The sequence below is a fragment of the Rhinoraja longicauda genome, chromosome 4 (genome assembly GCF_053455715.1).
Source record: "Rhinoraja longicauda isolate Sanriku21f chromosome 4, sRhiLon1.1, whole genome shotgun sequence".
Lineage (NCBI taxonomy): Eukaryota > Metazoa > Chordata > Chondrichthyes > Rajiformes > Arhynchobatidae > Rhinoraja > Rhinoraja longicauda.
In genome coordinates, this window is record NC_135956.1 from 86,091,988 (window position 1) to 86,118,988 (window position 27,001).

General features: G+C 43.8%; 1 protein-coding gene across 30 annotated transcripts in view; it reads left to right on the forward strand.

Moving 5' to 3' along the window:
* clasp2 (cytoplasmic linker associated protein 2) overlaps nucleotides 1-27,001 on the forward strand; it is a 278,703-nt gene that overhangs the window by 71,532 nt on the left and 180,170 nt on the right. For 28 of the 30 annotated variants that reach the window (XM_078398275.1, XM_078398276.1, XM_078398278.1 and 25 more), the window contains exon 7: nucleotides 557-627. In XM_078398275.1, coding sequence (XP_078254401.1) covers nucleotides 557-627 — 71 coding nt within the window. Of the gene's footprint in view, nucleotides 1-556; nucleotides 628-12,968; nucleotides 13,039-13,064; nucleotides 13,296-27,001 lie in introns of those variants that run through there. The other 2 variants (XM_078398305.1, XM_078398304.1) reach the window with 2 other exon arrangements.

Below are 27,001 nucleotides of genomic sequence, written 5' to 3' on the forward strand. Positions count from 1 at the left end.
CTACAACTTGATGTAATTCTTTGTAAGTTCAGTAAAGAATTATTGGAAAACAATAAAAAAATTATTGGTGTCGCGGTAGAGCTACTGCCTTACAGCACCAGGGACCCGGGTTCGATCCTGACCACGGGTGCTTGTCTGTACGAAGTTTGTACGTTCTCACCGTAACCTGCGTGTTTTTCCTCTGAGATCTTCAGTTTCCTCCCACACTCCAAAGATGTACAGGTTTGTAGGTTAATTGGCTTGGTATAAATATATTGTCCCTAGTGTGTGTGTTGAGTCGTGTTAATGTGCAGGGGACTGCTGATCGGCACGGTCTCGATGGGCCGAAGGGCCTGTTTCCGAGCTTGATCTCTAAACTATAAGTCACTGTTCCAGTGCTGTTAATATATTGAATTGAATAAATTATCATTTAATTATATTGTTTGTAGTTTACAATACTGGCATGGCCTATTCACTCTTACATTGTAGCTGATTAGTTTACTGTGTGAGAATGTTGGTTCTATTTAAACATTAGAAGTTATTGTGTACTGTGCACTAATGTGATTTAAATTTTCAGTTTACAGATACTGTTTCGAAAATTTGATGATGTGCTGGCATCTGGAAACATGGTTTTGAGTTTCGGCCATGGTAAATATATAGTCAATGCCTGTATTAATTTTGAAGCGTTCTAAGTGCTTATCAATGTTAGTTAACTTTTAAGTGCATTGTATACTTTCATATTAAGCTTTACAGGCTAAAATGAATGAGTCAAATCATGGTTGTTGAGTTTCAAAGTAGCCAGATATGATGCCAGCAACTTGTGATCTTGAATGTGCTTTTTTTTAACAATTTGAATCAGTAGAAATTTTAAAAAGCTTGTGGAATCACATACATTATTTAAGATGTCACAGCAAGCACAGAAAATGATCAAACAGGCTATTGAAATGCTGGCATTAACAGCTCCATTAGATGTCATGTTACAGCTGTACTAAACCTTAGTTAGACTTCATCCCAAGTGCTAAAACCATTTGGTGTAAACAACTGAGGGAAGACATTGTTTTTGGAAACAGTGCAATCTCCATCTATGCACTCAGAGTTAAATTATAACCAGATTTCAAAAAGTAGGGGAAGGGGGGGGGGGTTTCCCTGCAAGTCAGATGGAAAGGAATAATTTGATTGAAATTTAAGATATTGAATGGAATTGCAAGATTCTCACCTGCTATGCTATTTTTGATAAGGCAAGATCTAAGATGTAGAAACAAAGAAGTTGTCCAGATCTTGCTGAACACCAGCATAAAAGGACGCAAAGTGCTGGAGTAACTCAGTAGGTCAGGCAGCATCTCTGGAAAACATGGACAGGTGACGCATCGGGTCGACGAAAGAAGTGTTTCGACCCAAAACGTCAACTGTCCATGTTCTCCAGAGATGCTGCCTGACCTGGTGTGTAAAAAAGTTGTCCCTCAGGTTCATAATTAATATTTCCTCTTTCACCTTAAACGTTTGCTCTCTAGTTCTGCTTTACCTTTTATTTGCTTGGTATTCTAAACCTTTGGTGTTCTGTGAAGTGGCTTAATAATTATCTCAAATGGCTTGTGATTACTGCATATATTTGCTGTTTATCCATATGTATGCTGGCTCCAAACAACACCAATCCAATGAATTCACCAAAGAGTTCTTTCTCAATTGCGTTAAGACTCTTGACTATCTGGCATATGTTTGTTTAGAAATCCTGATAATCGGACATTAGGCTCATTAATCTGAAATATTAATTAAGGGTCAGAACGTAAAAGGTATGGACCTAAAACCAGGAGAATAAAGTATGGGCAGGTCCAGACTGTGGGCTGGAGTTAAGGTTGAAATTAGGAGTTGGAGTCTTTAGAAGAAGGAACTTAAAAAAAAAAAAAAATGATGAGAGCAAAGCCGTGGATGTTGTCGATATGGACTTCAGCAAGACATTTGATAAGGTTCCACATGGTGGCTGCTCTGGAAAGTTAGAGAGCACGGGATCCAGGGAGAGGTAGACAAATGAATAGAAAATTGGCTTCATGGAAGGAAGTAGAGGGTGATGTTGGACGGACTGGAGGCCTGTGACTAGTGGTGTGCCTCAGGGATCAGTGCTGGGTCTTTTGCAGTTTGTGGTTTATTTCAACAATTTGGATGAGGGTACGATTAGCAAGTTTGCAAATGATACCAAAGTGGGATGGTATCGCAGATAGCCAAGATGGTTATCAAATGGTTATCAAATATTGCAACGGGATCTTGATCAGTTGGGCAAGTGGGCTGAGGAATGGTTGATCGAGACAGTGCAAAGTGTTGCATTTTTGGAAGTCAAGCTAGGGCAGGATCTTCATAGTGGATGGCAAGGCTCTGGGGTGTTGTAGAGCAGAGGGATCTAGGAGCGCAGCTACATAGACAATAGACAATAGGTGCAGGAGTAGGCCATTCAGCCCATCGAGCCAGCACCGCCATTCAATGCGATCATGGCTGATCACTCTCAATCAGTACCCCGTTCCTGCCTTCTCCCCATACCCCCTCACTCCGCTATCCTTAAGAGCTCTATCCAGCTCTCCCTTGAAAGCATCCAACGAACTGGCCTCCACTGCCTTCTGAGGCAGAGAATTCCACACCTTCACCACTCTCTGGCTGAAAAAGTTCTTCCTCATCTCCGTTCTAAATGGCCTACCCCTTATTCTTAAACTGTGGCCCCTTGTTCTGGACTCCCCCAACATTGGGAACATGTTTTCTGCCTCTAATGTGTCCAATCCCCCAATTATCTTATATGTTTCAATAAGATCCCCCCTCATCCTTCTAAATTCCAGTGTATACAAGCCTAATTGCTCCAGCCTTTCAACATACGACAGTCCCGCCATTCCTGGAATTAACCTAGTGAACCGACGCTGCACGCCCTCAATAGCAAGAATATCCTTCCTCAAATTTGGAGACCAAAACTGCACACAGTACTCCAGGTGCGGTCTCACCAGGGCCCGGTACAACTGTAGAAGGACCTCTTTGCTCCTATACTCAACTCCTCTTGTTATGAAGGCCAACATTCCATTGGCTTTCTTCACTGCCTGCTGTACCTGCATGCTTCCTTTCATTGACTGATGCACTAGGACACCCAGATCTCGTTGAACATCCCCTCTTCCTAACTTGACACCATTCAGATAATAATCTGCCTTTCTATTCTTACTTCCAAAGTGAATAACCTCACACTTACTACATTAAACTGCATCTGCCATGTATCCGCCCACTCACACAACCTGTCCAAGTCACCCTGCAGCCTTATTGCATCTTCCTCACAAAGGATAGCGGAGTGAGGGGGTATGGGGAGAAGGCAGGAACGGGGTACTGATTGAGAGTGATCAGCCATGATCGCATTGAATGGCGGTGCTGGCTCGAAGGGCTGAATGGCCTACTCCTGCACCTATTGTCTATTGTCTATTGTTCACACTACCCCCCAGCTTAGTATCATCTGCAAATTTGCTAATGGTACTTTTAATCCCTTCATCTAAGTCATTAATGTATATCGTAAATAGCTGGGGTCCCAGCACCGAACCTTGCGGTACCCCACTGGTCACTGCCTGCCATTCCGAAAGGGACCCATTTATCCCCACTCTTTGCTTTCTGTCTGTCAACCAATTTTCTATCCATGTCAGTACCCTACCCCCAATACCATGTGCTCTAATTTTGCCCACTAATCTCCTATGTGGGACCTTGTCGAAGGCTTTCTGAAAGTCGAGGTACACCACATCCACTGACTCTCCCCTGTCAATTTTCCTAGTTAGTTCATTGAAAGTGGTGTCACAGGAAAATAGGGTGCTCAAGAAGGCAGTTGGCACATTGGCCTTCATCGATCAATGTATTGAGTACAGAGATTGGGGGGTCATGTTACGGTTGCACATTGGTGGAGTCACATTTAGAGTATTGTGTTCAGTTTTGGTCACCCTATTATAGGAAAGATGTTGTTAAACTGGAAAGAGTGCAGAAATGATTTATGAGGATGTTGCCAGGACTCGGAGGCCTGAAGTATAGGGAGAGGTTGGGAGGGTTAGGTCTTTATTCCTTGCAGTGCAAGAGGATGAGGTGTGATTTTATAGTGGTGCATGAGATCATGAGGGGAATAGATAGGATTTTTCAGAGTCTTTTGCCCAAAGTAGGGGAATAGGAATCATAAATCAGAGGACATTGGTTTAAGGTGAGACTGGAAAGATTTAATAGGAACCTGGGGAGCAACGTTTTTACACGGAGGTTTGTGGGTATATGGAACGAGGTAGTTGAGACAGATACTAAAACAACATTTAAAAGACATTTGAACAGGTGCATTTGGATAGGAAAAGTTTAGAGGGATATGGCCCAATCGTGTGAAGGTGGGCCTCGTGTGGATGGGACATCTTGGTCGGCATGGGAAAGTTGGGTGGAAGGGCCTGTTTCCATGCTGCATGACTCTATAACCAGGTGACAGAAATGTGGGTAGGTCTGTGACCAAATCCAGATCCAGGAGCACTTGTATATTGAAAGTAGACACAAAATGCTGGAGTAACTCAGCGGGTCAGGCAGCATCTCAGGAGAGAAGGAATGTGTGACGTTTTGGGTCGAGACCCTTCTTCAGACTGATGATATTACCCACTTCAGTAATATACAGTAGTTAATGGGCAGTGTTCACTCAAAACTTTATTGTACTACAACATGGAAAAAAGTGAGGTAAAATTTTCCTAAAAATTGATTAACATGCAAAGATTGTGTTTAGTCTGAAATCCAAAGAGTACCGAATTATGAGAGTTTGAAGAAGGGTCACGACCAGAAACGTCACCCATTCCTTCTCTCCAGAGATGCTGCCTGTCCCGCTGAGTTACTCCAGCATTTTATGTCTTTATCGATTTATACCAGCATCTGCAGTTCCTTCCGACACATAGTTGTTTTATATGCCTGTCAGAAATCTATTTATTGGTTGATCTTTCTGTAAATTGATTGCTGCACAAGTCTTTAATTTAATATTTGCTATCATCAAAGTATTGCAACCTTACTGCTGTGATGATCCCACGATTTGTTTGATAGCTTATTCATGGGTGTCCAAGCAAAATTCTTCCACATCCTTTTTCATCTGCTGTGTGAGTGATTCCTATATGTCATTCATATGGGGGCAGAAACGTGCTCTGACAGTTGACAAACCACAGCATACATTGTAATGTACAACATCTGTTGGCTGAGTATCTTCCTAAAATACTTTTGTTGAATCTGGCATTGCATCATCCCTGGTGATCAAGAGACCTGTAAAGATTTGTTAATCTGTTATTGTTCAGATTCAGTCGCTACGTCCTGCATCTGTTCATTGGGACTCTCAGCTAGTCGTCTAATTCTGCCTTTTTCATAGATTCTCCTTCAAATAACTATGTGGTATTTACCCTCACTGCCTCAATTCCTCAAGTCCTTCTTTGTTAGAATGTGATGCATTGATCTAAAATGACATCCTTCTGCATTGGTATCTTTTGAATGTGACAATGAGCATCTTAAATACAACATTCTCTCATCCATCTGTACTCTCATCTGTATTCGTTCTCACCTAGCAAACTGCTAACAGTGGCCTGTTTCCTTTATCATCGTTACTTTTTTGCATATCTTTCAATTGTTCTATATCTCTCTACATCACCGTCTATATCTCTCGTTTCCCTTTCCCCTGACTGTCGGTCTGAAGAAGGGTCTCGACCCGAAACGTCACCTATTCCTTTTCTCCAGAGACGCTCTTTGACCCGTTGAGTTACTCCAGCTTTTTGTGTCCATCTTCGGCTTAAACCAGCATTTCGTAAACTACAAACAATATAACTAAATGATAACTCATTCAATTCAATATATTGACAGCACTAGAACAGTGACTTTTAGTTTAAAGATACAGAGTGAAAATAGGCCCTTCGGCCCACCAAGTCCAAGCCGACCAGCGATCTCCCGCACGTTAACACTACCCTATACACACTAGGGACTATTTACATTTATACCAAGCCAATTAACCAACAAACCGGTATGTCTTTGGAGTGTGGGAGGAAACCGAAGATCTTGGAGAAAACCCACGCAGGTCATGTACAAACGTACAAACTCCGTAAAGATAGCACCCGTAGTCAGGATCGAACCCAGGTCTCTGGTGCTGTAAGACAGCAACTCATCTGCTGTGCCACCGTGCTGCCCAAGATGTGAGATAAGGGTTGATGAGTTGCCAATTGTGAAGCTAGAGGAAGGAATGTAAGTAGAACGGGAAGGGATAATAGAATCCTAAAGTTTATACTGTAATACAACGTGGAAAGAGGCCCTTCGGCCCAACTTGCTCACGCTGACCAACATGCCCCAGCTACACTAGTCCCATCTACCTGCGTTTGGGCAATAATAATAATATATTCCTTTATTCGTCCCACACCGGGGAAATTTACAGTGTTACAGCAGCAAAGTGGATAGCAAGAGATCATTCATTATAAATAAAAGATACATAATGTGCAGTTACTGTGTCCTGCATGGGGTGGGAGTCGTTGTCCAGCATTGATGTTAACTTTGCCATCATCCTCCTCTCTCCCACCACCTGCACTGAGTCCAGGGGGCAACCCAGGACAGAGCTGGCCTTCCTGACCAGCTTATTGAGTCTCTCTAAACCCTCTAAATCTATCCTATCCATGTACTAACTGAATAATCTAAACTAAACAACCTGTCTAAATGTTTCTTAAACGTTATGATGGTAACTGCCTCAAGAACCTCCTCTGGCGGCTCGTTCCATACATCCACCACTCTTTGCGTAAAAACGTTACCCCTCAGATTCCTATTAAATCTTTCACCATCACCTTAAACCCATGTCCTCTGGTATTCTATTCCTCTACTGGGCAGAAAACTGTGAACCGATCTATTCCTCTCATAATTTTATACACCTATAAGATCACCCCCTACCCTCTCCTATGCTCCAAGAAATAAAGTCCTAGCCTGCTCAACCTCTTCCCTTAGCTCTAGCCCTCGAGTCCTGGCAATGTCCTTATTCCCTGCACAGCTTCACAACATCTTTCCTTTAACATGGTGCCCAAAACTGAGCATAATACTGTAAATGTGGCCTCATCAACATCTTATATAACTACAACATGACCTTCTAGCTTCTAAAGTCAATACTCTGACCACTGAATGCCAATGTGCCAAAAGCCTTTTTGACCTTTCAAGGAACTATGTAACTGCACTCCTAGATCCCGCGGCTCTAGAACACTCCCCACTCTACCATTCAGTGTGTAGGTCCTGCCTCGTAAATCGCAGCCAGGGCACCTGCATTTTCTTCTCTAGCTTCCCACAATGTCCCCGGATATCTATGATCAATTCCAGGAGATTTGTCTATCTTCATATGTGTCAGGACTTTCAGCACCTCCTCGACTCTAATACTGACTGTTCACAAGCCAATTCCATTGACAGCCCAAAGTTCCCCAGTCCTCATCTGTTTCTCCACGATAGAAACAGAGGACAAATACTAATTGAGGACCTTGCCTATCTGTTATGGCTATGATTGCTATGATTCCGGAGGGGTCCCATTCTCTCTCTGGTTACCCTTTTTCCATTTATGTACATAAAATCTCTTGGGATTGTCCTTATTGCTATCTGCCAGAGCTATCTCCTGTCCCCTTTTTGCGCTCCTAATTTCCTTTATTAGCCTGATCCTCAGTTCCTGAAACTGGTGCAAGCCCAGGTGGGGTACAGGGAAGAGAAGGCTGCGGGGAGGGGGAGGGGGGTAGAAGAGGCAGGGTAGTTTGCTTAGTTACCTTAAATTGGAGAATTCGATGTTCAGACCACTCGGTTGTAAGTTGCCCAAGTGGAATGTGAGTTGCTGTTCCTCCAGTTTGTGTGTGGCCTCACTCTGGCAATGGAGGAGGCCCAGGACAGAAACATCAGCATGGGAATGAGAAGACGAGTTAAAAATTGTTAGCAACCGGGAGGTCCTATAGGCCTTGGTGGATCGAGCATAAGGGATGAGAAGCATACCAGTGCCTTAACTGATATATCTTCTGCACTAAACCCAAGGAAGAGTCACAAAAACGAAACCAGACTTTACCTTATTCTGCTGTCACCCTCTGTTCAGCCTCCTCACCATAGCCTTGTGTGTCAAAGCCTCCACGCTTACCCTCAAACATAGCACTGGATATTGAGATAATAAGCCTATGTCCTTACAATGGCTGCCTAGATTCAGTAGGTTTCTACCCATATCAATTATAACCTCCCTGTCACTGAGTCCCACACATCTTCCCATCCTCGTTCCTGTAGATTTTCCATTCTATTCCTCTTGTTTCTGCTTTGGTAACATCTTTCCATACCAGTACTTTTGAGATGTCTTTATATACACCTTATCATAAATGTCTGTCTGTCTACCAAAGTTGACAGGGTTGTCAACTGCTTCGCCAATATCTACATTCATCCAGTCTTCCAGCTAGAACAAAACAAGGGTGCCCCACCTGCATGTCTGAAGAAGGGTATCGACCCGAAACGTCACCCATTCCTTCCCTCCTGAGATGCTGCCTGACCTGCTGAGTTACTCCAGCATTTTGTGAATAAATACCTTCAATGGATCCTCCATGATTTCCACAATCTTCCTGTGGGATCATAAGGTCATTTGATAGGAGCAGAATTAGGCCATTCAGCCCACCAAGTCTACTCCGTCATTCAATCATGGCTGATCTATCTCTCCCTCCCAACCCCATTCTCCTGCCTTCTGCCCATAACCCCTGACACCCATACTAATCAAGAATCCATCTAACTGCTTTAACAATAACTGCTTTGCCTTTGCCTCCATTAACCTTCTGTGGCAAAACAAATCCACAGATTCAGCACCCTTTGACTAAAGAAATTCTTTCTCATCTTCCTAAAAGAACATCCTTTCATTCTGAGGCTATGACCTCTAGCCCTAGACTCACCCACATGTGGAAACATCCTCTCCACATCCACTCTATCCAAGCCTTTCACTATTTGATACGTTTCAATGAGGTCCCCCCTCATTCTTCAAGACTCCAGCGAGTACAGGTCCAGTACCGTCAAACGCTCATCGTATGTTAACCCACTCATTCCTGGGATCATTCTTGTAAACCTCCTCTGGACCTTATCCGGGGGCAGCACACCCTTCCTCAAATATGGTGCTCAAAATTGCTCACAGTACTTCAAATGCGGCCTGACCTGCACCTTATAAAGCCTCAGCGTTATATCCCCGTTTTTGTATTCTAGCGCTCATGAAATAAATCCTAGCATTGCGTTTGCCTTATTGCATATCTGTGGGATCTTCCCTTTCCCTAACCATTTCATTAAAGGACCATTCTGTCCACACCTCTCTAGTTAAACTCTACCTACTGATGCTCCCAAAGTCTTTGCATTGTGGAATGTGTAAGAGGTATTCAAACAGAAACATGGCATATTTCTGAAGGGTTTGAGACACCAAAGCCTATTTTAACTTATCAAATGCACCTGCAAATTATTGTAAGGAATTTTCACATATCATTGTGATTTGTGATCACTTGCCCTTTCCATTCCTTTTTATTTTCAATAAGCCCCAAAATCTTGAGGCCAGTCAATGTACATTTGTTAGTGCATGGCATGGTGGGATTTGTGTGAAGAAAGAAAGGCTTTTTAAAATGTACAGTAAATACATCGCAAGAGGATTAAATTGCTTGTTTTCTATTAATTTTGACTTCTGAGGAAAACTTCTATTTAAGGGACCAGAGCTATGGAAACAAAATTTTATTATGTTGTTATATTCTTACAAATTTATTATAATAATGATCACCCATACAATTTAAATATACTCCCGTAAAGATCGCAAACCTGAAGTACCTAAAAGAGATGAATAGACAATAGACAATAGGTGCAGGAGTAGGCCATTCGGCCCTTCGAGCCAGCACCGCCATTCAATGTGATCATGGCTGATCATTGTCAATCAGTACCCCGTTCCTGCCTTCTCCCCATACCCCCTGACTCCGCTATCCTTAAGAGCTCTATCTAGCTCTCTCTTGAATGCATTCAGAGAATTGGCCTCCACTGCCTTCTGAGGCAGAGAATTCCACAGATTCACAACTCTCTGACTGAAAAAGGTTTTCCTCATCTCCGTTCTAAATGGCCTACCCCTTATTCTTAAACTGTGGCCCCTTGTTCTGGACTCCCCCAACATTGGGAACATGTTTCCTGCCTCTAACGTGTCCAACCCCTTAATAATCTTATACGTTTCGATAAGATCCCCTCTCATTCTTCTAAATTCCAGTGTATACAAGCCTAGTCACTCCAGTCTTTTATGGCAGAATTAACTGGACATTTCTTCTCGCTATTAGTTTATCTATTTTTTCAACCATCTATTTGTCATTTCTCCCTTATCTTTTAGTATTCGTAGAATTCCTTAGGCAGCACATTTTCATATGATTAGAGTCAATTTAGTAACTCAGCCAGAGAAGGAAAGATGCCTATGCATTTCCTGGTGATCATTTCACCATGCTCGATAAGTCTCACAGTCTAATGAACCAGAATATTATTTGACTGTTTTGTCAGGTTAGCAAAATATGTTTTTTGTTATGAAATGGAAGTTCCATATTTTTCAACGTTTTTCAAGGAACTATAAGACAGTATGATTGTGTGCCACCAGCAGGAAGTCTTGCCTTCTGGATGTACATATTAGTGCATATATGTATATATACCAGCAATAAATGAAAAAGCATGGACAATGCACTTGGATTTTATGATGTACGCAGCTGCTGGGTGAGACCCTGAACTGGTCATTCTGCACTTTCTGCCTTTAATCAATTAATTTGTACAAAAGAACCCATAAAAAAGCCATAAATAATAAAATTTAAAGGCAGCTCTTATTTCACCCCCCCCCCACTTAACCTCCTGTGAGAATCAGGAGCAGCAGCATGCCATTCAGCCCCACGAGCCTGCTCTGCACATCGGCAATTACAAAGTCTTGGCCTCAACACTATTGGGTGGCACGTTGGCATAGCAGTAAAGCTACTGTCACACAGTGCCAGAGACCCGAGTTTGATCTTTCTTGACTACGGGTGCTTGTCTGAACGGAGTTTGTACGTTCTCCCCGTGACCTGCAAGGGAGACAGAAAAATAAAAAACATTTTAGCCTACTAGCCGGCCCCACCGCAGAAGCCTCCACGTCGCGGGGCTGGAAACTGGAAGTGTCCTGAGCAAATTCTGCTACCACCATCATCCATTGTACAAGTGACGGCTCCCACTGATTGTCGCCGGAAGCTTGCGCCCTTTTCAGGACAGACGATGATAGTGATGTAACATTTGAAACATGGATGATGGACACGAAAGAAGAAGAAGCCTACTAGCCACCCATTTCCTCCCATCTCCTAGCCTGTGCCCATCTTTTCTGCCGACTGGATTTGTTTAATTTGCCCTACAAGCCCGAGTCAGTATTCCCACCTGCTGCCCTGTGACCATGCTTACCACAGCCCCCCTCTCCCCCCCTTCCCTTCACCCTCTACCTGCGCCACAACCTGGCAGATTATTTTTAAACCATACCGAGTAGTGTGAATAAATCTCCTGCACGCATCATTTTCCCCTTCCAGTTTAGGTGCAACTCGCCTTTCTCGCACAGGTCCGCCTGGTCCAGAGGTAATCCCAATGATCCAAGTACTAAAAGCCACCCCCTCCCCATCCACAGCAGCAACACTTTAGCCACCGGTTCATCTGTCAGCTCCTATTTCTACCCCTTGCTAGCACTCGGCGTGGGGAGCAATGCCCTGATTATGAGCCTAGAGGTTCTGCTTTCTAACCTCTGCCTACTTTGCATCCCTGTTACTACTATATTGTTTGTGCCAACTGCCTCTGGCTGTTCTCACTCTCCCTTGTGTAACCTGATCCAAGACATCACTAACCCTGGCACAAAGGAAGCAACTGACTATTCGAGAGTCTCACCCTCGACCACGGAAGTGCTTGTCTGTTCTCTTCACTAATGAATCCCTCATCACTCACTAGCAAGGGCGGCACAGTGGGGCAGTGGTAGAGTTGCTGCCTTACGACTCCAGAGATTTAGGTTCGATCCTGATAACGGGTGCTGTCTGTGCTGAGTTTGTACGGTCTTCCTGTGGCCGCATGGGTTTTCTCTGGGTGCGCCAGTTTCCTCCCACTTTCTAAAGATGTGCGTGTTTGTCAGGTTAATTGGCTTCTGTAAAAAATTGTCCCTGGTGAGAGCAGGATAGAACTAGTGTGCGTGATGGCAGGTCGGTGTGGACTCGGTGGGCCAAAGGGCCTGTTTCCATGTTGTATCTCTAAACCTAAACTACAACTCTACTGCTTGCCAGGTTACCTGCCCCCCTCCCCACCCACTTGCTGTGATCAGAGCCATCTTCAGGATCATTTGTTAATTTGTGTGTCATTTTCCTGCTCTGGTTTCAGGAGAAATATTTGTTCAAGGAGCTTTCTGACAATGTGAATAAACCCACAGAGTCCTTCCTTTATAGCGTACTGCTAATTTGCATTTGTTTCATTTTTATGATATTCTCTGTTTTTGTTCAGCTGCCCGAGATGAAATATTTGATAAAAGATCGCATTGCATGATCTTTTGTATGTCACCTTGTGCTGTCACCTTGTGTTGCTGTCACGAATAGAATCAATATGTGTAAAGTATTATGTAGCCTTTGGCATTGTTTTCTTTGAGTTTACTTTGAAATAGTTTAAGCTACTATATTTTGTTTCAGTCAACTGATAAAACAACTTTGAAAGGTTCAGAAAGTTCAGTTAATATTTGAGTATTTGTGCAAATCTGCAGGTCATGCAAATTTGCTTATAATGGAAATATTATGCAGATGAACAGTTATCCCATGGCCCATGTGACAGTGTGTGATCACAGAGGACATTTGTAGTGCGGACAGAGATTGTGATTACTGACCATGTGTCTATGCGGTGAATCTCTTAAGAGGCTTTATACTGGAAGCTTGTGACCAATGAGAAGAATTTTGAGGCTTAGTACGTGGTGTTCTACGTAGCTGTGTGAAACTGTTTTTCAGCAGCCTGGTAAACCTTTGTCTGTGCCAAATGGGTCATTTGGAGCCAATGTAATATCAGGTATTTCTTTCATAACATGAGGAGGCTTTTATATAAAATCCCGTGAACAGGGACTCTTATTCTGAACTGGTTCAACAGCTGTTAGCTATTGCAGTGTGAAGCTGCGGTTTGGATTAGATCACAGTGTTTTGCTTATATTTGTGGTGCACTGGAGATAGTGGCACGGCCATCTATTGTCACAGAGCTGCATCAGGATCGGGACTTGGTGTTTCATTCCAAAACCGGCAGCGATTGCAAAAGGGTGCAAATGAGTGATGGTGAGTAGTATTGAGAAATAAAGCTGGGGTCGTGGTATAATTGTCAGAAGGAAAGCTGTGCTTCTGCAATTTTCCTTTCATCAAGATTTATTAGATTTTGATTTTCTTTTGTTTTATATTATTACGTTTTAATTGATGAATTTATTTCTGCATTTTATTCTGTAAACGATTATCAAATCTGCCTAGAATATCTGTGGTACTAATAATTGAGCAGCAAGATAAAAATCGGCATCATCTGATCTGCTTGGTGCCTTTCCTTTGTTTATTTGTCAGAAAAATTAATGACTGCTGGAGATAGAATTTTCTTTTCTTGATAAAATTAAAAAATGATGTAATTTAATGGCAATATTAAATAAGTATTTTACCACAATTTAAAATATGGAATATTAGTTGGAAAATTTTCATTGTGGAACCTATATTTTGTTTGCAAATGAAATGGTTAAGAATTGATATTTTGGTTATTTGAAGAATACTCACCTCCAAAAATACTCTGCGCTGTCAAAATGTTGGAGACATAGGTCATGAGAAAAATTGTAAGCAGCTATTACTAAGGTGGATTTACAAGCTAAGTGAAAAGAATTAGCATTTTAAACATTTTTTTTGTTATTGATTTTGTGATTATATTTGCAAATACTTTGAACAATACGGAATGGTCCAATATCTTGTAACGGGTTTGAAAGGCAGGAATCTATTGGATTTGAGGGATTTGTGGTTGACGATCGGTCCCTTGAAGGAGGCCAGATGTCGTAAAAATCATCATTCGTTAATACTAGGGGGAAAGAAGGATTTATTATCTTGGCGGTGGCTATTGTCCAGGGTCTTCATTAAATGATGCACAGTTTGGTGCAAATTTAAATATCATTGTAAAAGAAAGGTGGCAGATTGTCTGATTTAAAGAACAATCTTCAGCATATTGATTTCTCAACTATTTTTTTCAGCGTAGTGATATTGTGTGTGCACAATGGAATCTTTCACTGTGGCTTTCACTGAATCTCTCACTGAATCTTTCACTTTCCAACCTATTTTGTTAAATGGCTCGAGTGAAACACAAAGTGAGGATGTGTGTGGAAAAACTCAAACGGAATGAGAACGTACCTCCATGTACAGATATTGTTGATTAAGAAGTGCACTTGACACGCTGGAACCATTGAGAGCAGGCATTAAAGGATTAAGGCTGACAAAGCAGCTTGGAGCGGTAACTGTGTACTAAATTAGAATATTTTCCTCTTACCGAGTTCAGTGGTATATTTTCAAAATTAAAAAAAAAAGAAAAAATGAACAGATTTAATTTAATCAACTTAGACATAAATGTCGTTGGGTTGGTTGGTAAGTTTACCGACAACACCAATCTTGGCGAATGAGGAAGGTTGTCAAAGTATACAGGGGGATATAGGTCAGTTACAGAAGTGGGCAGAGAAATGACAGATGGAGTTTCATAGGAAAATGTACAATGAATGACAAGAGCCTTAACAGTATTGATATGCAGAGGAATTTTGGAGTCCAAGCCTATAGCTCCAAGAAAGTAGCAACACAAGTAGATAGAGTGGAAAAGGAGCCATAATAAAGATTCTAAGGGGAGTAAGAGGCACCCATGGCTGACAAGGGCAGTCAAGGACAACATAAAAATGAAAGAGAAGAAGTATATCAGAGCAAAGAAGAGCGGGAAGCCAGAGGATTGGGACACTTTTAAAGAGCAACAGAAGATAACTAAAAAGGCAATACGGGGAGAAAAGATGAGGTACGAGGGTAAGCTAGCCAATAATATAAAGGAGGATAGTAAAAGCTTTTTTAGGTATGTGAAGAGGAAAAAAATAGTCAAGACAAATGTGGGTCCCTTGAAGTCAGAAGCAGGGGAATTTATTATGGGGAATAAGGAAGTGGCAGACGAGTCGAACCGGTACTTTGGATCTGTCTTCACTAAGGAAGATACAAACAATCTCCCAGATGTTCTAATGGCCAGAGATCCTAGGGTGACAGAGGAACTGAAGGAAATTCACATTAGGCAGGAAATGGTGTTGGGTAGACTGATGGGACTGAAGGCTGATAAATCCCCAGGGCCCGATGGTCTGCATCCCAGGGTACTTAAGGAGGTGGCTCTAGAAATTGTGGACGCATTAGTGATCATTTTCCTATGTTCTATAGATTCAGGATCAGTTCCTGTGGATTGGAAGGTAGCTAATGTTATCCCACTTTTTAAGAAAGGAGGAAGAGAGAAAACAGGAAATTATAGACCAGTTAGTCTGACATCAGTTGTTGGGAAGATGCTGGAGTCAATTATAAAAGACGAAATTGCGGAGCATTTGGATAGCAGTAACAGGATCATTCCGAGTCAGCATGGATTTACGAAGGGGAAATCATGCTTGACTAATCTTCTGGATTTTTTTGAGGATGTAACTAGGAAAATTGACAGGGGAGAGCCGGTGGATGTGGTGTACCTCGACTTTCAGAAAGCCTTTGACAAGGTCCCACGTAGGAGATTAGTGGGCAAAATTATAGCACGTGGTATTGGAGGTAGGGTACTGACATGGATAGAAAATTGGTTGACAGACAGAAAGCAAAGAGTGGGGATAAATGGGTCCCTTTCAGACTCGCAGGCAGTGACTAGTGGGGTACCACAAGGCTCGGTGCTGGGACCGCAGCTATTTACAATATACATTAATGACTTGGATGAAGGGATTAAAAGTACCATTAGCAAATTTGCAGATGATACAAAGCTGGGTGGTAGTGTGAGCTGTGAGGAAGATGCTATGAGGTTGCAGGGTGACTTGGACAGGTTGTGTGATTGGGCGGATGCATGGCAGATGCAGTTTAATGTGATATGTGTGAGGTTATCCACTTTGGTGGTAAGAATAGGAAGGCAGAGTATTATCTGAATGGTGTCAAGTTAGGAACAGGGGACGTACAACGAGATCAGGGTGTCCTAGTGCATCAGTCATTGAAAGGAAGCATGCAGGTACAGCAGGCAGTGAAGAAAGCCAATGGAATGTTAGCCTTCATAACAAGAGGAGTTGAGTATAGGAGCAAAGAGGTCCTTCTGCAGTTGTACAGGGTCCTAGTGAGACCGCACCTGGAGTACTGTGTGCAGTTTTGGTCTCCAAATTTGAGGAAGGATATTCTTGCTATTGAGGGCGTGCAGCGTATTTGCAAGTGGCAGGGTGGGCGGAAGTGTAGTCCAGATAACATTTCCCTACTCTCAATTCCTCTGTCTCTCCACAGCATCTGCTCCCAAGATGAGGCTTTCTATTCTGGGACATCCGAGATGTCTGCATTATTTAATGAACGTTTGTCGTCTACTCCCCCCCCCTCGGCTATCATGGATGGGTCCCTCACCCGCGTTTCCTCTTTGTTCCGTACTTCTGCTCTCACTCTGCCTCCCCTCCCCTAGATAGGATTGAATTCCTCTGGTCATCACTTTTCACCCCACCAGCCTCTGCATCCAACACATTTCCCTACATTTCTATTGCCTCCAACGTGATCTAACTTCCAATCACATCTTCCCATCTTTTTCAGCTTTCTTTCCCACCCCCCTGTAATCAGTCTGAGGAAGGGTCTCGACCCTAAAATGTCACCTATCCATGTTCTCCAAGATGCTGCCTGACCTGTTGAGTTACTCCAGTATATTGTGCATTCTGTTGTATTTGAGTTTGACTTGATTGTCTTTATGCACGGTTTGTCTGATCTGTTTGGATAGCATGCAAAACAAAGCTATTCACTGTATCTTGGGTGGCTTAAATCTACTTGGTCAGACCTTGGGGATTTATCCACCTTAATGTGTTTTACAACCGTTAACACCTCCTCTTTGATAATTCGTCTTGGATCTGAGACATCATAACTCCCAAGCCTCAATTCCTTAGCTCCATGATTTTTTTCCTCAGTTAAATCAGATGAGAAATATTCATTTAATATCTTGTGGTTCTGAACAAAGATGACCATGCTGATCTGAGGTGAGAATTTTTTTTTTGACCCAGATAGTTGTGAATTTGTGGAATTCTCGGGGCTAGTGGAATCAAGGGATATGAGGAGAAGGCAGGCACGGGTTACTGACTGTCGATGATCAGCCATGATCACAATGAATGGCGGTGCTGGCTCAAAGGGCCAAATGGCCTCCTCCTACATCTATTTTCTATGTTTCTCTGTTTAAGGGGACCTATTCTTTTACTCTTAATTTACCTGAATCTCGGGAATATCCTTTACCTTGCCTACCAATTCCATTTCATGTCAACTTTTTGCCCGGATGATTGCTTTTTTAAGTGTATTCCTACACTTCCTATACTTGTGAAGATTCTACCTGACTCATGGTGACATATGTCTCCTCTTTCCTGACCAGTGCCTCAACATTTTGCAGATTCCCTAAACTTGTCAGCCTCACTCCTGCACCTAACAGAAACATGCTGCTCTTGCCCTTTTGCTGTATCACCTTTGAAATCCTTCTTGCCGTCTATCCCCTTACCTCAACATTACGGGTGCCAGTGCGGCTCTCCTTGGTAGCCCTCCTTCCCTCCCATTCTATATTTGCTTTGAGCATCTGTTCCGTCAGACAAAAGTGCGCCATTTTCCAGGGTCACTGTGCAGAAGTTAGAACAGCCTTCCTGAGGGTGAACCCATGGAAAGCAACTGACCCAGATGGAGCCTCTGGCCGCGTCCTTAATAATTGCGCGGGCCATGGATATCTTTAATCTCTCCCTACTCTGTTCTGAGGTACCCACGTATTTCAAGAACGCCACTATCATCCCAGTGCTGAAGAAAAGCAAGATCCCATGCCTTAATGACTACCTCCCAGTGGCCTTGACATCCACCATCATGAAGTGCTTTGACAGGCTGGTTATGGAACGCATTAAATCCAGCCTACCATGCAACCTTGATCCACTGCAGTTCGCCTACTACCACAACAGGTCCATGGCTGATGCCATCTCCCTGGCCCTACACTAATCCCTAGAACACCTGAATAAGAAAGACACCTACGTCAGATTTATATTCATAGAAGACAGCTCTGCTTTCAATACCATTATCCCATCCAAGGACATCTCCAAACACATGGTATTCTGAGTCAGCACTCACTTCTGCAAATGGATCATCGATTTCTTGACCAACAGACCACAATCAGTGAGGATAGGTGACAAATCATTCTCAATGATAATCCTTGAGCCTGCAGCGTAGGTTTACTAGGTTAATTCCCGGAATGGCGGGACTGTCATATGTTGAAAGATTGGAGCGGCTAGGCTTGTATACACTGGAATTTAGAAGGATGAGAGGGGATCTTATCGAAACATATAAGATTATTAAGGGGTTGGACACGTTAGAGGCAGGAAACATGTTCCCAATGTTGGGGGAGTCCAGCACCAGGGGCCACAGTTTAAGAATAAGGGGAAGGCCATTTAGAACGGAGATGAGGAAAACCTTTTTCAGTCAGAGAGTTGTAAATCTGTGGAATTCACTGCCTCAGAAGGCAGTGGAGGCCAAGTCTCTGAATGCATTCAAGAGAGAACTAGATAGAGCTCTTAAGGATAGCGGAGTCAGGGGGTATGGGGAGAAGGCAGGAACGGGGTACTGATTGAGAATGATCAGCCATGATCACATTGAATGGTGGTGCTGGCTCGAAGGGCCGAATGGCCTACTCCTGCACCTATTGTCTGTTGTCTATTGTCCTCAATACTAGTGCCCCCCAACGATGCATTCTCAGTCCCCTTCTTTACTCCTACATTCATGATTGTGAAGCCAAATACCGATCCAACTCGGTGTACAAATTAGCAGATGACACTACCAAAGTGGGACAGCTATCAAATAATGACGAGATGGAGAATAGGAAGGAGATCGAGCACCTTGTAACCAGGTGCCAAGACAACAACCTTTCCCTCAATGTCAGCAAGACGAAGGAGATAGTGATTGACTTCAGAAAGCGAAGCTGTACACGTATCCCTGTACACATTGACGGCACCGAAGAAGAGATGGTTGAAAGCTTCATGCTCTTAGGAATAAATATTACCAGCAATTTGTCCTGGACCAACCATATCAAAGCAACAGCCAAGAAAGCACACCAATGCCTCTACTTTCCTAGAGGGCTTCGAAAGGTAGACATGTCTCCAACAACCAGCACAAACTCCTACAGATGCGCCACAGAAACGTTTTATTGGGATGCATCACAGCATGATTTGGGAACAGCTCCATCCAAGACCGCAAGAAATTGCAGAGAGTTGTGGACGTATCCCAAACCATCACGCAAACCAACCTCCCTTCCATTGACTTCATCTTCACTTCACGCTGCCTCGGCAAGGCCACCAATATAATCCAGGACCAAACTCACTCCCTTTTCTCCCTTCACTCCCGGTCACTCCCTTTTCTCCCTTCTCCCATCAGGCAAGAGATACAGAAATTTGAAAACGCATACCTCCAGATTCAGGGACAGTTTCTTCCCAGTTGTTATCAGGCGTCTAAATCATCCTATCACCAACTGGAGAGCAGTCCTCATTGGTATACCTTTGAACTATCTTTAATCAGACTTCACTGAACTTTATCTTGCACTAAACATTATTCCCTTCATCCTGTATCTGTAGCTATGGGCAGCTCGATTATAATTATTTTTAGTCTTTTCACTGATTGGATAGGACTCCACAAAAAACTTTTCAGTGTACCTCGGGACACATGTCAATAATAAACTAAACTGTCAAAATCCCCTTACCTGTAATCAGCTATCATTTGCCAGGATTTGTCTGACCCACACTTCCCTTCAGGCTTCCTCCCACCCCACCGCCCACCACAACCATAGATTTTGGTCACCGTTCACAATTATCGGGATTGTCCAATTATCGAAATAGAATTTGTAGTTTGGGGTATTTTAAAATACATTTCTAGAACAACCATTGATTGATCATCAGGTAGGAAATGAGATTGGCGATGAACTGCGCATTCTAAATTCCTTATTTAACAAAGTAATTTATGCCTGTGTTCTGTGCCTGTATGCAGTCCGAAAAAGGGTCTCAACCCGAAACGAGACCTATCCATGATCTCCAGAGTTGCTGCCTGACATAGTCATAAAGCGTGGAAATTGGCCCAACTAGCCCACATCGACTAACATGCCCCATCTATACGTCCCACCTGTCTGCATTTGGCCCATATCCCTCTAAACCTATCCTATCCATGTACCTGTCTAAATATTTCATAAACGTTTTGGAGGAGCCTCAGCCATTGAGCTTGTCGAACAGGTCTGAGTCTTGCTCAGATGAGAGTGGGGGCTGGAGGAAGGATGAGCAACCTAACCACCACACTGTGGATCAGAGAGCCATTCAAAAGCGGGGTAGAAGAGACACGTAGTTGTAATTGGGGACACTAAAGTCAGGCAAATATAAACAATTCTTTGTCGCAAGGATCGAAAGTCCCGAAAGCTGCAATACAATACAATACAATACAATACAATATATCTTTATTGTCATTGTACCCAGGGGTACAACGAGATTGGGAATGCGCCTCCCATACGATGCAATAATTTAGGTAATTTAGACAATTTAGACAATTTAGACAGCAGCAACCCAACGAAACGAAACAGTTGTAACAGTTTTGGACAGTGTAAAGTGCAAGTTGATCTATGCGTTGTGGCCATCCGGCTCAGCAGGACCGGTTCATAGCAGCTATGGCCCTGGGGATGAAGCTGTTCCTGAGTCTGGAGGTGCGGGCATAGAAGGCCTTGTATCGTCTGCCCGATGGAAGGAGTTCGAACAGACTGTTGCAGGGGTGTGAAGAGTCTTTGTGGATGCTGGTGGCTTTTCTGAGGCATCGTGTGTTGTAGATGCCCTCCGAGTCTGGTAGCTGTGTTCCGATGGCCCTCTGAGCTCTATGGACTACCCGCTGTAGAGCTTTCCTTTCTGCCTCCGTGCAGCTGAGGTACCACACAGGGATGCCATGCGTTAGGATGCTCTCTATGGTGCAGCGGTAGAAGGTCGTCAGCAGCTGTTGGGGTAGACCAGACTTTTTCAGTGTTCTTAAGTAGAACAGTCTTTGTTGTGCCTTCTTGACCAGCGCAGCAGTGTTATTGGACCATGTTAGGTCCTCCGAAATGTGAGTGCCCAGAAACTTGAAGCTGGACACTCTCTCCACACTGTCCCCGTTGATAGAGATCGGGGCATATTCCCCGTTATGTGACCTACGGAAGTTGATGATCAGCTCCTTGGTCTTGGTGGTATTTAGGAACAGGTTGTTATCCGAGCACCAGTCCGCCAGGTTCTGCACCTCCGCTCTATAGTTTGTTTCATCCCCGTTGGTGATCAGCCCGATCACCGTTGTGTCATCTGCAAACTTGACAATGGTGTTGGTGTCGAATGCAGGAACACAGTCGTGTGTGAAGAGGGAGTAGAGCATGGGGCTCAGAACACAGCCCTGTGGTGTGCCGGTACTCAGGGTGATAGTGGAGGACAGGTGCGGGCCCATTCTCACTGCCTGCGGTCGTTCCAGCAGGAAGTCCAGGATCCAGTCACATAATGACGAGCTGAGGCCTAGCTGGTGGAGTTTGGTGATGAGCTTGGTGGGGATGACCGTGTTGAAGGCGGAGCTATAGTCTATGAATAGCATCCTCACGTACGTGCCCTGTCTCTCTAGGTGAGTCAGGACAGTGTGAAGAGCCAGAGAGATGGCGTCCTCTGTGGATCTATTTGCCCTGTATGCAAATTGATGTGGGTCCAGTGAGTCAGGGATGCTGGATTTGATGTGTGAGAGGACCAGCCTCTCAAAGCACTTCATGACTATCGGCGTTAGGGCAACCGGGCGGTACAACACTGGCACAACACTGTGGGCATCACAGAGTCGTGGCTGAAAGAGGATCAGAACTGGGAGCTAAATATTCACTCGTATACATCCTATTGAAAAGACAGGCAGGTGAGCAGAGGGGTTCAGGTGGCTCTGCTGGTAAGGAATGAAATCGATAGTAAGAAACAACATAGGATGAGAAGTTGTAGAATCCTTGTGGGTAGAATTAAGAAATTGCACGGGTCAAAAGACCCTGCTGGAGTTAAATACGGGCCTCCAAATAGTAGCAGGATGTTGAGCACAAATAACATCAGGAAATAAAAAAGACATGTAAAAGAGATACTGTTACACTCATCATGGGGGATATGTGTAAGTAGACTGGGAAAATCTGGTCATACAGCGCAGACACAGGCCCTTTGGCTCAGCTTGCCCAGATTGACCAAGGTACCCCACCTACACTAGTTGCACATACCTGCGTTTGAACCATATCCCTCTAAACCTTTCCTATCCATGTATGCCATCCAGCAGGTTGGTACTGGATCCCAAGGGAAGGAATTCGTAGAATGCCTATGAGATGGATTCTTAGAACAACACATAGTCGAGCACACTAGGGAAAAGACAATTCTAGATTTAGTGTTGTTCAATGAACCAGACTTGATTAGGGAGCTTGTGAATGATCCCCTGAGAGGCAGTGATCATAATATGGTAGAATTCAACCTGCAGTTTGAGAGGAAGAAAATGAAATTGGAGGTATCGGTATTACTGTTGAGTAAGCGTAACTACGGAGGCATGAGGGAGGAGCTCGCTATAGTTGAGTGAAGAGGGACCCTAGCAGCAATACTAGGAGTTTCTCGGAGTAATAGATGAGATGCGGGATCTTTTTATCCCAAAGAGAAAGGAACATACTTAGGGGAGAATGAGGCCACTGTGGCTGACAAAGGAAATCAAAAATAGCAGAAAAGCAATAAAAGAAGGCATAGATTCTGCCATGGCGAAGATTTGTGGGATGCTAGAGAATTGGGAAGCATTTAAAAACCACAGAAGGCAACTAAAAAAGCAATAAGGAGAAAAAAGATCAAATATGAAGGTAGGCTAGCCAATAATATGAGAGGATATCAAAAGCTTCTTCAGATAATAAAATGTAAAAGAGAGGCAGGAGTTGACATAGGAGTATTGGAAAATGGCGCTGGAGATGTAATAATGGGGAACAAAGAAATGGCAGATGAACCAAATAAGTTTTTTTGCATCAGTCTTCATGGTGGAAGACACCAGCAATATGCCAGAAATTCGGGAGGTGGGACAGAAGTGAGTCAGCCACTATTACTGAGGAGAAAGTGCTTGGTAAGGTCTGAATGTGGATAACTCACCTGGACCAGATACATTACAACCCAGGGTTCTGAAGGAGGTAGCTTTTAAGATTGTGGAGGACTTAGTGGTGATCTTTCAAGAATCACCAAATTGTGGAATGAGTCCAGAGGACTGGAAAATCACAAATGTAACTCCAGTGATTAAGAAGGGAGTGAGGCAAAAAAATGTCATTATAGACTGGTTAGTCAGACTTCTGTAGTTGGTAAAATGTTAGCGTCCATTATTAAAGATGAGGTTTCGGGGTACTTGGAAGCACATGATAAAATAGGCCAAAGTTAACAGGGTTTCATTAAGAGGAGATCCTGTCTGACAAATCTGTTAGTTTTTGTTTGAGGAATTTATAAGCAGGATAGACACAGGAGAGTTGGTGGATGTTGTTTGCTTGGATTTTGAGAAGACCTTTGCTAAGGTGCCGCACGTGAGACTGCTAAACAAGATAGGTGCCCATGGTGTAAGAGGCAAGGTGGGAATATAGGGGGTCTTTACTGGTTGACTGCCAGTGACTGGTGGTGTTCCGCTGGGGTCCACATTGGGTCCTTTTCACGTTATCTGCTAATGATCTGGATGATGGAATTGATGACTTTTGGCAAAAGAAGTGGCAAATGTAATGCAGCATAGCCAAGTGTACGGTCATGCACTTTGGTAGAAGGAATAAAAGCATAGACTACTTTAGATTTAGATTTAGAGATACAGCGCGGAAACGCCGCCGGGTCCACGCCGCCCAGCGATCCCCGCACATTAACACTATCCTACACACACTAGAGACAATTTTTTACATTTTATTTTACATTTTGCCCAGCCAATTAACCTACATACCTGTACGTCTTTGGAGTGTGGGAGGAAACCGAAGATCTCGGAGAAAACCCACGCAGGTCACGGGGAGAACGTACAAACTCCGTACAGACGGCGCCCGTAGTCAGGATCGAACCTGAGTCTCCGACGCTGCATTCGCCGTAAGGCAGCAACTCTACCGCTGCGCCACCCAAAAGGAAAGAGTATTCAGAAATCGGAGTTGCAGAGGGATTTGGGACTGCTACACGATTCCCAAAAGATTAATTGGCAGGTTGAGTTGGCAAGAAGGAAGGCAAATGCAATGCATTTCAAGGGCACCAGGTTATAAAAACAAGATGGTAATGCTGCGGTTTTATAAGGCGCTGATGAGGCCATATTTGGAATATTGTGAGCATTTTCGGGCCCCATATCAGATTAAGGATGTGCTGGGTTTGGAGAGGAGGTTAACGCGAATGATCTGGGGGTTGTGTGGGTTAATGTATGCAAAGCATTTGAAGGCCCTGGGCCGGTACTCGCTTGAGTTTAGAAGGATGAGCTTTGATCTCATTGAAACCTACCGGATTATCAAAGGCCTAGATAGAGTGGACGGGGAAAGGATGTTTCCAGTAATGGGAGAGTCTGGAACCACGGGGCACAGCCTCAGAATAAAAGGACGAACCTTTAGAATGGACATGAGGAGGAATTTCTTTAGCCAGGGAGTGGTGAATCTGTAGAATTAATTGCCACAGACGGCAGTGGAGGCTAAGTCATTGGGTCTATTTAAAGCGGAGTTTGATCGGTTCTTGATTAGTAAGGGTATCAAAGTTTATGGGAAGGAGGCGGGAGAATAAGATTGAGAGGGAAAAAGAGATCAGCCATGATCGAACGGCAGAGTAAACGCAATGGGCTGTATGGCCTAATTTGGCTCATATGTCTAATAGCCTGCACTATCTGACTGTACTGTCTGCTTCACCTGCTGGCTAGCCATTAGTTTTTTGCCTGTGTAGCCAATGATTTTTGGTGAGCCGTGTTCACAATATTCTCAGTGAACCCACCCACCATTCCAACTGTGTTATACGGGCAATGAGGAGCCACAGCTGGACACTCCCCCTGCACATTACAGATGACTTTATTGAGATATATAAAATACTGAGGACCATAGATAGGGTGGAAAGTTACAGTCCTTTTCCCAGGGCAGGGGAGTCTGAAGCTAGAGGGCTGGGTTTGATGTGTGATGGGATCGATTTAAAAGGGATATGGGGGCAACATTTTTACAGGAGATGCAACACCTGTCCCTATACCTCCTCCCTCGACTCTGTCCAGGGGCCTCGAAAGTCCTTTCAGGTTAGGCAGAGGTTCACTTGCACCTCCTCCAAAGTCATCTACTGTATCTATTGTTCAAGATGTGGACACTTATACATCGGCGAGACCAAACGTAGACTGGGCGATCGTTTTGCTGAACACCTTCGCTCAGTCTGCCTTGACCTACCTGATCTTATGGTTGCTAAACACTTTAATTCCCACACTGACCTTTCTATCCTAGGCCTCCTCCATTGTTAGTGTGAGTTGGAGGCACAGCATCTCATATTTCGCTTGGGCAGCTTACAAACCAGAGTTGTGAATCTGTGGAATTCTCTGCCACAGAAGACAGGAGGCTAATTCAATGGATGTTTACAAGAGAGAGTTAGATTCAGCTCTTGGGGCTAAGTGAATCAAGGGATACAGGGTAAAAGCAGGAACGGGGTACTGGTTTTAGAAGATCAGCCATGATCATATTGAATGGCGGTGCTGGCTCGAAGGGCCGAATGGCCCACTCCTGCACCTTTTTTACAATGCTTCTATATCTCTACATCATCGTCTACATCTCTCATTTCCCTTTCCCGTGACTTTCAATCTAAAGAAGGGTCTCGACCGGAAACCTCACCCATTCCTTCTCTCCAGAGATGCTGCCTGTCCCGCTGAGTTACTCCAGCATTTTCTGTCTATCCATGGAAAGTTTAGAAGGATATGGGCCAAGCACAGGCAAATGGCCCAGAGAGACATCTTGGTCAGCAGAGATGTTTGTGCTCAAGGGCTGGATAACCCAACGATATGGGATTGCTGGAGACACAAGACATGCGCCTGAATTTCCACATAGAGCAGGAGAATCATGCCACAGGACTGAGTTTTCCTGCCATGGATGAATATCATATCGTTAGGGTTGTCATGGTAGGGGATTTAAACTTTCCCAATCTTGACTAGGACTGCCAGAGTGCCAAGGGCTTTGAAGGGGTGGAATTTGTCAAATGTGTTCAGGATGGTTCCCTTAGGCTATATGTACAGGGCCCTACAAGGGAGTGGGCAAAGCATCACTTACTGTTTAGAAATTGGGAAGGGCAAATGACTGAAGAATCAGTGAGCAGGCCTTTTGGGACCAGCACACGCAGTTCTATTAGTTTTAAAATATGGATAAGGTGGGGTGGGGGAGGGCGGGGCTTAATTTGGAGTTTTGATTTGGAGCAAAGCCAACTTCCAGCGTGATGGTGAGAGTTCAAGGCGTGTGTATTGCTGTTAGAGTGAAGGGCAGGGCAGGTGGCAGTAAGGAAGCCTGGATGATGAGAGGTTCTCGTCAGGTAAAAGTGGAGACATGGGCCGGATATAGCTGGGATTTAGTGTGTCGTGGAGGTGTTTATGGAGCTTAAGAGCATACTCAAGAAGGAAATTAGGAGGGCAAAAAGGGGGCGGGAGATAGCGCTGACAGATAAGATTAAGGAGAATCCAAACAGATTTTATGTACATTTTGGGAAAGAGGGTAACTAGAGAGAGAATAGTGCACTTCAGTAACCTAAGTAGTC